Consider the following 13,147-nt stretch of genomic DNA (forward strand, 5'->3'; position numbering starts at 1 on the left):
GACGATTGTCACCCACTTAGTCTCCTGTCGCGACTTTATTTTCATCATATCCGCCTTCCGATTGCCACGGGCAATCTGAAGGTTCTCATGGAAGTAATGGTTTACTGTATATGGCCTTTTCTCTCAATCCAGAAACACAAGGAACACTGCTTAATCCATTACTGCTTTGTATCTCTTGATGACTTCATCGAGAATAGAAGACCAGAACTCTTCGCGAACCTGTACGTCGGTACAAAGAGCGTTCAAAGTAGTGACCATAAAACGATGAATGGTCACAACAATATGGCTGATGTATGACTTTGTCCTAGAGTCTCACTTGCTGGACTGTCTTTAAAGGCGCTTCTCAGGTTAGCTTTACTAAAAGTACTTAACTGTATTACGCGAGATCGGACACAAAGTTGTTCAGTCCGATCCATGATACCGGCCTGTGGATCGTCGACGTGGTCGTCCCTACTAATGATAGCTTCGAGGACGTCGGACTCGCCAAGGTCAATATCTCCGAGAAATTCTGGCTCCTCTTTTGCGTGTGCTTTAGCCCTCGAAATGCATTCCTCGCTTTCGGCGGGTCCCTCGTCCCCACTTATCCCAGAGTCCTGAGAAGAACGGACGTGTCCCTTTCGCTCAATATCAGAGCTAAACATTTCTGTAAGATTTGCCACATATGTGACGAGCCTGAGTTCTTCTCTTTCTTCAAAAACATCGTGCCTGGAATAATGAGCTGTTGCACACAGTGAGAGTGGATCTTTCTGCTTGATTGTGTCCTCCCTGCCTACTTCACAGAGACTCTGGCTATCTATATACTATTTGCACTGTGGAAACAAGCCGTCCGCTGAATAGATCTGGACCTGGTCAGATATGTCCAGGCCCCGTTATCGACCAACGGCCGACGCTGTCATAGAGAGGCCTCGGCATTAGTGGATTAGTTAGTTTGCCACAGTGACGTTCTGCTGTCAACATGAGCATTCGGTGCAGTATTAACGAGCTCTTGAAAATGTCGAGCCAGAGTACTAAGGAACAATCGTTGGTCTTTCCCAATTTGACGCGATGGACCGAGTCCTTCTAACTCCCTCTGACAATCCAATAGCTGCTTATTGACTTCCTTCCGTAGTTCCGGGAATCTTTTCTCGTAATCTGACCTAAGAGGTCGCTTAATCACACCTTCAAAGCCAGTACACCGAGATGATTCTTTGGCAGTTACAGGGCGTGTTCGGAAGCAAACTGTTCTGCTCCTGTACAGTTGAAATCGTCACCGTCGTCCGTACCGCGGCTTCGAACGACATAATATCCGAGGGAGAGGGGCCTTTTCTTTCCCGACACAATACTGCAAAGGGCGACTTATGCATTTTGATCTTTCACCAAATCCGGCTTTGTCAGGACGCCCAGGATGCGCTCTCCGGCCTAGTCATAATCTTCTGCAAGCGTGAGAATTTCTTGGGTGGCAATGTCGACATTGCTGGGGAGGACTGCGAGGATGATGATGCGATTATTTTTGATGTACTCCTTGACCTTGTTTCGGACAAGCTGGACATCGTCTTTGGTCGTGATTCCCTCGATCGGGTTGCGGAAGGTGCCCGGAACATCAATCACTATTAAGTAGTCCTCGTCAGGGCCACATATCTCAATTCTCAGAATATCTTCACTGAAAACCGTCCCTTCGCCGGAAGATGTGTCTATCTGAATGGGAATTCGGATATTCACCTATTGAATGATCAATAATTATGGCAATATACTAAGCATAATTAGCACGGGACCAACCTCCTTCAAAATATGCAAGAATTGGGCGCGAAAGCTCTCCGCCGATAGAATTCTAGGATGATAATCTGCCAGATATCTTTTGTGCGCATCAGATGCGCGAGGACCCGGAATAATAGTGATATTCAATCGAGATTCGGAATCACGGCGAGAACGGCATCTGCGTCGCATAGTGCGTACACAGCTCCACATTGCGAGGAAATGGAATGTTGGTTAAGCTTTTCTAGAAGAGAAGATTTACCAGAGCTTTGATCACCGACAACAACAAGCTAGAGGAAGATCCATTCTAATCAAGAGAGAAATGGTATAGTTGGGAAAGCATACCTGTGGAAGTAGAACATATTTACTATCATTCTTTTCACGAAGTAGATCTATTTTCTGCAGTAGAGTTGGGCTAGCTAAATGGTCTTCGACGGCCATGGTAAGCAGGGTTTGAAAGTAGAGATTGAAGGAATCAATTTCAAAAGCGACTAAGTCAGTTTTACACATGAGGGGAGCGAGCCAGAAGATCTTCGCAGTTTGCCCAAAAGCCCGGATTGGACTTCATATTGTGCAGCCCCGTGTTGCGGACACATACTTAGTTCCAAGACGAAAAACGAGAGAGACTCGAAGTCCGACGGCTCGCCTGCAGCCAGTGATTTCGGCCTTATGCTTTTTCCGGTTTTGCCAGGGCCGAAGAGCATCACTCTACTCGAAGTTCCTTCAATAGTATCTCGTCGCCACTACGTCCAACCAACATTTCCTGCTGCGAAGACCGCAGCGGCGGTCCTGGAAAGAGAGCGTGGAAAGAGGTAACAACCAGGCTCTCAACTCAGCTCGGGAGGACTCCTCAAGTGGTCCATGCAGCGTAATGTCCTGTCGAGGAAACCTTGGGCGCATAACGCCATTCTTACACTAGGGCTGGGATACCGGCTGACCTGCCTTTCCACCTGGCTTAAGCTTCTTTCATCTATGACGTCCTTTGTGACCTTGAAACTCCCCAACGATCTCGCGAAGATACCTCAACACACCGCCAGCATATTCCTCCAGCTTCGATAAAAAGCACCTCATTTTGGACGAGTATGTAGCAAGCTCAGCTTCCGTTTCGAAAATCGAACCTTGTCTATGTCCGGAAGACCGGGATACATGCATACCTTCTTCATTCAAACCACAACGGCTCAGTCACGCAACAAACAGTATTGTTCGAAGACGGTATTGGTTCTGCAACTTCGCCATCAGTCAGACAATCCTCTCCCAACGTAACAGGCACAAGAGATAAACTAACAGTCCAGCAATCTGTCAGCCCAAATGACCGGAGATCAACCCCCCGAGAGCTAGTTCCCGAGCCTCTAACCTGTCTCCCTTCCATAGAGACCGTGATACGAGGAACACAGACCATTCGATGAAGGTCGCAATTGACGTCGACTTAGTTTCGACCCAATTTTCTGCCAATCAGTTCGCAGTCGACTGGAGCATATTGGCCAGTCTTGAGCGACCTTTGGCAACTAACGTGGAATTGTCAAGGTTCGAACGGTGGATTTCACTAGGAGACTCGTGCTGTTTGAGGTATGAGTCGCTGCTGAATTGCCTCAGGCACAGCATACAGCGATACACATCCTTGTCTGCCTTGTGGCCGAGAGATTCCGTCTGAGTCATTGGGACGCTGAGGGGTCTTCGAGCTGATGCGAGCTGATATCATGGCTTGCTTCGTCCTGTCGAAGGATTCCACGACCAAAAGCCTGTTCGTCCGATTCTGAAGCTTTCAGCTCTTGAGCTGCCTGGGCGACATAGTACTTGAGGAAGCAATATATGGCGTTCGAGGTAGCTTCTAGGCCCATAAGATGGGCAATGCTCTCGTATCGACCTCTCAACCAGAATGCCATTGGGTTAGGTCGACAGGGACGTGCTGACAAAGCGGGACTCACAGCATCTGGACCTAGTTCAGCGTAAACCGACGCTGAAAGCCGGAATTCGGGTTCGTCGAGTCTGTTTTTCACTGTCCTCTCACTATTGGGACGTTCTTCTACAGTAAGGAGTGCTACGGAAATAGTTCGAGAGATCTCCTTGCATGAGACAGAGGTGTCATTTTGCTACTGTACAGTAGGATGAATACTGCGTGACAGACTGTTCCCATCTCATTGGAGGTGGTGTTTTAGGGGCTCGTATTCAGCTCAAAGAGGCGGAGCTGAACACATCTCCAGCGCATGGAATATACTCCCGCTAATTTAAGTTCAGTCAGCTATTGAACTACAAATAGATGTATCATGGCTGTGTCGATCCATAATGCCGGCACTTAATTTGATCAGGAATCAATTCACTAATTCTCACCATAGTAAGAGTTAAGTTATGAGATGCCGGCCGGCGCGTTCTATACGCATTCAATATGGTCAACAAGTAGGGTTACAAAATTTTGGCTTGTTTTTCGTCAGGTCGACGGCACTCCACTGTTGTCGACAGGGGATCGGCTGTGACTGCACTGCTCAAAGTCAAAGTCTCGTTAGCCATGAAGACATTCATGTTGTACGGTAGAATGCTAGCCCTTGCTACATATCAGTCGCTGGGCTGAGGCAATGTAGCTCCACTCTTGAACCTTTGGATGGCGAATTGGAATAAACTGGCCAAAGCCACCCGATTGTTGAGAGACTATACGAGGCTCTAAAGCCACAAGACGGGAAAGCCGAAATAGGCCGATACTGTGCGTCTTCTCGTGTATCAATTGCTCATGTGCGCTGAGCCGTCAATCACGTATTAGACCAATGCTGTTGTCCGGGGGCTCATGCATGATGGGTCTTGGACCCGTTGAGCAATCTCGATGGACACGGGAGAAGAGAGGCGAAGACTGGACCGAGTTGAACAATTCTGCCTTCTGAACTCTCAATATTTATGACACGTGTAAGTCGTAACATGCTTTCACCTTTCCCCCACAAATATCTGGCAGGCTTATGTATCTACAGACCAATATAAGCTCTCACACCAACAATGACTGTGCACGACTCAAATTTTACCACAGCTTATTAATTCAGTCCGCTTACATCACTGGCTTGCCAGAGATCATGTCTTTTGGTCTCAATGATCCTAGTGCATCCGGCACAGTAAGGCCCACGTTCTTGCGATGAATTCCGACTCCATAGCCTGGCTCCAACACCTGGTCAGCTACGTCTGAGTTCAGCCGTGTTTCAGTTCAGCTGCGTCTGAGCTTCAACAGTTGCGATGCATGTGCAGAATCGTGCATGCACTGTCCTTATAAAAGTAGCGAGAGACCCGCGCCTTAGTCCAACATCTGAAAGGACCTTACCCCCAGCACCCGCCAGGACCATCCCATTTCCAAATTACCTATCAACCTCCACCAGAATGACGTCTAGCCATCCAGCGGGAATAGTGAAAGAAGAGCAATGGAAAACGGCGATCCGCATACATAACGCCTACCTCCACACCTGCATGTCCATCGACGATTTCAGCTACTTCGACGCCCTCCGCAAGCTCCATCAGAAAGCACCCGCCTTGGTGACTCATGAGTTCCACAAACTCCTCTTACCACAAGCAGAACGCCCCCCACTCATTGGAGCCGATGCCCCTACTCTAATCACTAAAGTACAGGCAGGGGATCTTCAGACTATCGCAGACACCGGGGCCCAAAAGCTGCAGGATAGCAGCCAGCAAATCAAGAATCGCATAGAAGCGGATGCGCAACTCGCTCCGACTGATAGGTCTAAGGTGCCTGCATGGGCTCAGCAGATGAGAGAGAAAAATGACGAGGACAAGAAGAAGTTAACGGACCAAATGGATCAAATGACCGAGGACGCCATTGCGAAGATCGAGACTTATCCTCCTGAGCAGCAGGCACCGGCTGCGAATGCTTGGATGGTCGCTTCGAATATCGTGACGCAGGTCCTGGGAAATATTGTGAATGCGTTCAAGACAGCTTTAGACGCTGTCATCAACTTTGTGCATAACGCGATTGAAAAGGTTGAGGAGGCTTTCAACGCAGCCAAGAACTGGTGTGAAGGAGCTGTTAACGATGTCGGCAACTTTTTTAGTCATCTCTTCTGATAGGTTGGAGATCAAGGGATATCGATACCGTATGATGATTGGTTAATTTGCTTGAAAATGCCTTAGTGTGTTTCAGAATCTGCACGACTGTTCCTTATGACCTTCTAGCAACGTCACCTTATTGCTTAGCGGGAACTAGTGGACGACAAACTGAGGGTGCACGTCATGTCAGAACTATGCCCTGGTAGATGCTAGTTTTTTTCGACTTCTCAAAATGGACATAGAGGGTGCTCAGAAGTAGCTATAGTTATAGCGCCGTTCAAGAGCAAAATTCATGAATGCGCGACAGCCTTGACCTCCATGTCTTTTCACGACACCTCAGTTGTTGTCGTAAAGGTTTGTTCTCTAGGATTACGTACCGAACTTCTTGTCAGCATTTGTGATCCACTCTTCTGCGAAACCCCAGGAACACTTCGTCGATCTCATCATCATGGAACATGTCGATGGATCGCTGGCAAATCGAACAGATTAATAGAACGCGGGCGCCTCAACGGCCGGAGTGGAACACGGAGAGGATATCTCGTAGACATAGCGACCGAACACATTGCATCCCGGTTTAAACCATGCACGCGGACTCTAGAATAGCCGACCCGCCATAGGCTGCAGAACCACACATTCTGGTGGTCACTTCGGCGCAGGAAGGAAACGACAGCCATAGCAACGGTGAAGGACCCTGCGAATAGCTAGGATTAGAGGAAGTCGACCTTCTTCGCGTCCTCAGACGATAGCGGCCGGAATCTGTGTTAAGAGTATACACTCAAGCACATAAGAAACCACATGAAGATGAGGTTGATTTGGGAAGCCTTGGAAAAGGCGTGCTACGTAGCAATTCGCGCCTGCAGACAAACTCGTCGACCGCACTTTTGAATGCAGACCGCCGATTGAGTGCAGGTGATTTGCGTTTGATGCTAAGAAATGGGGTGTTGATCTCGAGATTTCCCAAGCGTGCACTTGGGGAATCCCCCAGCATTGGGTATACACGTAGTATTGGTGGGGCCTGACGACAATAGGTTTTGGAAAGGGAACACACACAGAACATAGTATGAATTAGTACGTTACGTTTACCGCCCGCCGCGACGCGCTGCGCTGTTGCCTGAGCCGTTCTGTTTAACAGAGAATGGGAGTGGATCTATCTGATCGATTGTGTCTCTGCCCTTGCCTACTTCAGAGAGACTATGGCTATCTATATACTATTTGCACTGTGGAAGCAAGCCGTTCGCTGAATAGATCTGGACCTAGCCAGATCTGTCCAGGCCTCGTTGTCGACCAACGGCGGCACCGACGCTGTTAGAGAGAGGCCTCGGTTGAAACATTGGTGGATTAATTGGTTTGCCACAGTGGCGTTCTGCCGTCAACTCATTCACAGTTATTCCCACTGTGCTACCACTGCCTAGAGAGCGTATGGCTATCTCGCTGCCGCAGAGGCGCTGCATCAGTGTTTGTTGTTTGGGTTGTTGGTGTCAGAACAGAGGCCTTCCCCTTTTCCTATGGAGGAATCATGTGCTTGCGTCAGGCCTCTGCGTTCCTTAGTCGCTAACCTCTCTCTAGCCTTCATCACCGTGAACACTTCCTCGTAAGATAATGTATGACGAATAATTTCAGTGTGCTTCATAGCCCACAATCCGAAGGGGATGGCCACGACTCGAGGGATAGACGTGAATGAGATGGCCCATTCGGGTTGAGCAGTGCGCTTCTAATGCTCCCGTCAATATCACTAGGCACTCAAAACCTAGATTTATGCCTTTTCTTTAAATTTCGTTAAACACTTTATCTTTCTCGGGATCAGAGGCTGACTCTTCACGGTCGTTGTACTTGATCACCTTCAGAGCCGTCACATCGATGCCATCAAGAGTTCTGAGCTTCAGCGTGTCAGCCTTAGGGCCAAATAAAAGGAGAACCGCTTTACGTTAAGTCCAACTTTCCCAACCCAATAGCCATTGTCAACAGAGGCATCATCAATGTTCACAATGACATGGATTCCACACTACAAGGCTTCAGATGTGATAATTAAGAGTTTCGGACACGGGCAACGTGCCTCAGGACAGAATCTGTGATTGCATTGCTTGAAACCAAATGTATACAACTTTAATTGGTCTTTTCCCTTCAATATTATGTTTTCTTCTGGAACATAATACATAATAGAGCCTCTTCTGTTGCAGATAGAGCAATTGCAGGTGCCTGCGTCCACCTCTTCGATAGGCTTATCAAGGGTCAGCACATACGTCGTAGCCTGGCAATGACAACCGCCGCGGTATTGGGGCATGATGAGAATGAGACTGTTGGCGGACAAAGGAAAAAGGTATAGGAAAAGATGAGGAAGAAAGCTGCCTACCTGGCGGGGGTATTGATCCTCCCGAGAGCGCTAATGATCCACACTGCTATTTTCAATAGCGCAAGAGCTAGACAGCTTAGTGCGCTCCTCAATATACTCAATACTCTGTGCCCCACGGGGTGCTTAGTAAGGCTCGGCTAAAGGCTTAGTAGGCTTAGTTAAAGCTCAGGTTAAAGCGGGCTCATCCTCCAGGCTTGAAATCGTATGATATTTCCACGCTATCGTCTTTTCAGATTAGCCTTTCAGACCACTGTGTAGATAACCTACGCCCAGTTTCATTGTTGCCACGCGTTCTTTGTTGCCTACCACTGCCTGAAGTTGCCCCTTCCCACCACCATACCACCATCAACCATCTGGTAGTTTGGCAGAAGATTTATCAAAAGATAGGATGACTATGGCATTCTTTGATTTCCTACTACGTGGACTCGGTCAAGCACTAGCTGCCACACCTGCGGTCATCCTCGGAGCCGTAAGCGCCTCTCGTGCAGGGACGACCGATTTGTTAATATGAATCTAGATATCTCTATATCTTACCTATCTTTTCTCACCCGGCATCTACAATATATACTTTCACCCTCTCAGCAAGTTTCCTGGTCCCAAGCTAGCTGGCGCTACCGAGCTTTTCGCGGTTTTCCATTTCGTCCGTGGCCAGCAGTTAAAGTTCAGCGAGAAGCTTCATACAAAGTATGGTGAAGTAGTCCGCACAAGACCCAACGAGCTATCCTTCATTAGCGACCATGCTTGGAAGGATATATACATGCATCGTCAAGGCCACAAACAGATGCAAAAAGCTGGTATACCTGTTAGCCAAAACAAAGCATATGCCATTACTATCGCCCCCGATGATGTGCACGCACGCCAAAGGCGCCTACTATCGCATGCCTTCTCGGAGCGAGCGGTAAGAAGAGACACACAAAATTCCAGTCTCTGAAGTAACACACATTGTAGCTTCGAGAACAAGAGCCGTTGATTCAGGAGTATGTTAACCTCCTCATCAGCAACATGCGAGAGGACGCAAAAGAAGGGAGAGAAGTCGACATGGTCCAAAACTTCAACCTTGCCACCTTCGACATTATCAGCGATCTCTCTTTTGGGAAATCCTTTGGTGGCCTTAGGATCAGGACGGCACATCCGTGGATAAAAGCATTCTTCGACATTGCGACAACAGGGACTGTTATGACTCAACTAGTACTACTGAAAATTCCTATAATCTCGATACTAGCGGGGGTGCTAGTCTTGCCCATGTTGAGGAAGCGGCTCGGGATTATGAGCTATACCAAGGACAAGATTGAGAAACGTATCAACCAGGAAACTAATAGGCCTGATTTTATGTCATATGTGCTGAGACACAACGATGAGAATGGGATGTCCAGGGAGGAGATCCAGGAGACCTTCAATGTGCTCATGATCGCTGGCTCCGAAACCACTGCAACATCACTAGCTGGATGCACTTATCTACTTCAGAAGCATCCCCGGGTCCGACAGAAGCTACAAGCTGAAATTAGAGACACGTTTCTGGATGACAAGGAGATCACTATGCTCAGCGTTAGTCATCTAACATATCTGGATGCAGTCATCGGGGAGTCACTTCGAATCTATCCACCGGTGCCAATCGCCTTGAGTCGTATGACGCCTCCAGAAGGCGCAGCTATCTGCGGTCATTGGGTCCCAGGCAATGTATATCTACTTCAGATGCATTCATCATATTTGCTGACAGTCATCTAGGTATCTGTTGGCATTCCACAATTTGCAGCGTATACCTCCCCCTTCAACTTTGTAGAACCGAACTCGTTCGCGCCAGAGCGTATGCTCCATGAACACGCCGCGAAATTTGATAAGGACCGCAAGGCTGTTCTGCAGCCTTTCTCCACCGGACCTAGGAACTGCATTGGCAAGAAGTGAGTTCCAATGTAATACACTATAGAGTACCGAGCTTAGGGTCACTGACAGGCCGATAGCCTAGCTATTGCAGAGATAAAACTAATCCTTGCTCGAATCATCTTCAACTTTGACCTTGAGCTGGTTGATAAAAAGTCAAACTGGTTCAATCAGGAGGTTTATAGTTTGTGGAGGAAGCATCCGCTGATGGTTCGAGTCAAAGATGTTAGAGTATAGAAACAACCTATGGCAAGATTCCATACATCGGCAAAATTTCCCGCATGAGCCTGAGAGCCCTGGGCCGCCCTGGGCTATCAAGGTAAGTCTTCGTCTTACGCAGCCCATGAGACCGCAGAGCTCGCTGCACTACTCTAAGGAGGCTCTGGGCTAATATAATACTTTATAACTTTACAAATATATTGTAACGAGGCCAAGTGGCAGTGCAGTGCTGTGCAGGGCTGGTAGAGTGATCGCAAAGGGGGAAGAAGTTGTCTAGTCACATGTCAAACCAAAATAGGCTGGCAGAGGGGAGTGCGGAACACTTCACAATGCTGGCAGAGTGCCATTCTTTACAATTTTGAGCAGAGTATCATGAATTCCATGGCCTTTTGGTGCCGTCTACGTAATTCCTGAGTGTTTTATCAGTCTTGTCAAGTCCTCAATGCTGCCGCTGTGCTAGGCGTTCGTTGCCCTAGCCGCCGCCTCTCTGGGTGGTGTTGGTGGTGGTGTTGTCTTGTCAGTGCCAACCAGAAACGCGTTCTCGATTCCCGATCTGCTGGACAGGCCTCTGTGCGTTGTTGCACGTGCACGCCGAACCCTGAAGTGCTCTGTAACAGTATTAAACATGTACTATAGGGGTACCTTACATATACGCTTATCGCTAGACTCTGCCTACTTGCCAAGGAATCCCTAACACTCTGGGCATACAAGAATGCTGTGGGCCGCGGGAAAAATTGCTGATGAGAGGACCTAAAAGAAGAAGAAATATAGTAAAGCGAACGCGAGGGCGTTAATAGCTAACGGGATTCTAGAACGCTAGGAACGATAGCGAGATCGCGAGAATAGAGAGGAATAGCGATATCAATATGTAGTTCAGGCGCAGGCGCAGGCGTAAATATAGCCGAAATCAATCTTCCTAGCCTCGCCAACCTCGCCGCCTATCTCAAACCAACCCATCGGTGCGATCGCCTAGAACGCCACTTAATCTACCTCGGCCTCGTCGCGAGCCTCCGCCTAAGTCCTCCCCCAAACTAGTTCACAACCTTCTACCACCGGCATCAACAGCCCCCGCCGAACTTAGAAGAGGCAAACGAGTCCGCAAACGAACTACTAGATTAGTGAAATCGCTGCAATAGGGGTTCCTGCCTGAATCACAGAACAAGGGCAAAGAGACGGATGAACAGGCGGAAATGGAAGATCTATATGGGTCGTGAGAGATCTGTCAAAACACCAAGGAATGCTTTACAAAGAGGCGGCGAGGTCTTTACACGGCGAGCAGGAAAAGTAAGTCGCTGTCAGCTAGCAGGGCCGCTGGCTATGATACATGTTGACATTGGCTTCAAGGGAAACGGTACACGAAGCCTGTTTCACTGAACAGTTCAGGTGCCTCTAATATGTTTTGATCGGGATTATCGGGAACACCCATGGGGCTATTTCACGAGACGCAAGGATCGCGGGAAGCTGCGTTACACAAGCTCCTTCTGGGCAGAGTGGTTTCTTTGCTCACAGAAAGACGTACCGAGTCCTTAAACAGCTATCAAAGACAGAATGAATGAGATGCTTCATACAAATTGAGAAAGAAAGCCATGGGTAAGCTTATCCATATGGCTGGATTAAAAATAGCAAGAAGCCGATATTTTGTGGACGAAATGACAACAGCCATCAGTAACTATGAGATCATCATCTAAGAAGCGAATCGGCTGGGCCCCAGCTATGACAGCCCTCACATATGGAATGATATTCGAATGCTACATTCCCCTACTTCAGGCAGACGTTACGAACATACCCTCCATTACCACCCATCCGCAAGAATACATCAATACGCCGATTAGCGATCTCTCTAACGTGAGACTCTCTAACGGGAGAGGCAACCCAATCAAGAATCCCAAACCGAACACTAGATTATGCGAAAGTCCCCTTGTCCACCTCCTATACTTGGCGTTTGAGAGCAAAGCTCGGAGGAAGCAAACTGGGGCAGGCTACTGCAGAATGCAGCTACCGGAAAGGGCGCGCCTTCAACACCATGAAAGAGATACATGGACGTTATTGGCCCGGGATTCCGACATGTATCGTGGTACGTGTTCCAATGTCGACTCTGCAAATGAGGTACAGTATGTGATTTTCAGTATCCGCTGAAAGATTCGAACAGGCTTCGAAGACGACGCAAAATCTTTGGAAACATCGACAGACGCAGCTTCATCTGCGTCGACCGAAGTGCGACGACACAAAAGAGCGAATAGAAGCAGTGGAACTTTTCCCCCAGGAGCTCCACGATGATTCAAACTAGGAAAATCCATTGGGACCGTCTTCCAAAATTGATAGCTTTAGTCCAGATCTAGAGGCCTGATCATCTCAAGCCGCATGCGCGTGCCCTTCCGCTTTCCCGTTGTCAGTATGACTTGCCGTCTGAGTGGAGACTACTTCCATGCATGTCCCGGGACTGCCTCCGCTTTGCCGTTCTCCAACCGGAAGCCGAAAAGACGGAACAATTGGAAAGGGCGCATGGTCAAAAAGGGTCTGGAAAAGCACTATTCACAGCCGCGGCCAGCGGCGCGGAGTAGAGGGCATTTCTTGGACTCATGAATCGGTGGCAAGACAAAGTCATGGTTTGGTACGAGTTTATTGTCTAATGAACCGCAGAAGGTGAGCCAGTTCGGAGGGGGCTTTACCACTCTCATACGACGATCGAATGATGACAAGACTCGAATGTCCGGGGCGCCTCAGTCGACAATCAACTTGGGTCTCTCACGCTATGCTGATGAACATCTGGACACCGAGGGTCTGCTAGGATATAATCCCGTCAAAGTCGTGCTGGTAATCAAATAATCAAACACTGGACTTACCCAGAAGTTCCGCCAAGTTAGATGAGCAAGCAATCTAATACTACGAGTACAATCACTCCAGAAACTGGCCACCGACCAAACCCTGAAGGGTTTC

The 13,147-nt window shown here is 48.4% G+C and overlaps 3 protein-coding genes across 3 annotated transcripts; 2 read left to right on the forward strand and 1 right to left on the reverse strand.

The window, feature by feature from the left end:
- Window positions 1-1,398: 1,398 nt before the first annotated feature.
- Window positions 1,399-1,923, reverse strand: Z519_05153 (uncharacterized protein; the record flags this gene model as incomplete). The annotated part of the gene is made up of 2 exons (XM_016762894.1): window positions 1,399-1,698; window positions 1,756-1,923. 2 exons carry the CDS (start codon window positions 1,921-1,923, stop codon window positions 1,399-1,401), a joined length of 468 nt encoding a protein of 155 aa, XP_016620507.1.
- A 3,159-nt stretch (window positions 1,924-5,082) lies between these two features.
- Z519_05154 (uncharacterized protein) lies at window positions 5,083-5,781 on the forward strand (the record flags this gene model as incomplete). The annotated part of the gene is made up of 1 exon (XM_016762895.1): window positions 5,083-5,781. The coding sequence occupies one exon, from the start codon at window positions 5,083-5,085 to the stop codon at window positions 5,779-5,781; it is 699 nt and encodes a 232-aa protein (XP_016620508.1).
- Window positions 5,782-8,507: 2,726 nt separating this feature from the next.
- Z519_05155 (uncharacterized protein) lies at window positions 8,508-10,228 on the forward strand (the record flags this gene model as incomplete). The annotated part of the gene is made up of 5 exons (XM_016762896.1): window positions 8,508-8,582; window positions 8,631-9,011; window positions 9,062-9,790; window positions 9,839-10,011; window positions 10,072-10,228. 5 exons carry the CDS (start codon window positions 8,508-8,510, stop codon window positions 10,226-10,228), a joined length of 1,515 nt encoding a protein of 504 aa, XP_016620509.1.
- Between the last annotated feature and the right edge of the window lie 2,919 nt (window positions 10,229-13,147).

The sequence above is a fragment of the Cladophialophora bantiana genome (assembly GCF_000835475.1).
Source record: "Cladophialophora bantiana CBS 173.52 unplaced genomic scaffold supercont1.7, whole genome shotgun sequence".
Classification (NCBI taxonomy): Eukaryota; Fungi; Ascomycota; class Eurotiomycetes; order Chaetothyriales; family Herpotrichiellaceae; genus Cladophialophora; species Cladophialophora bantiana.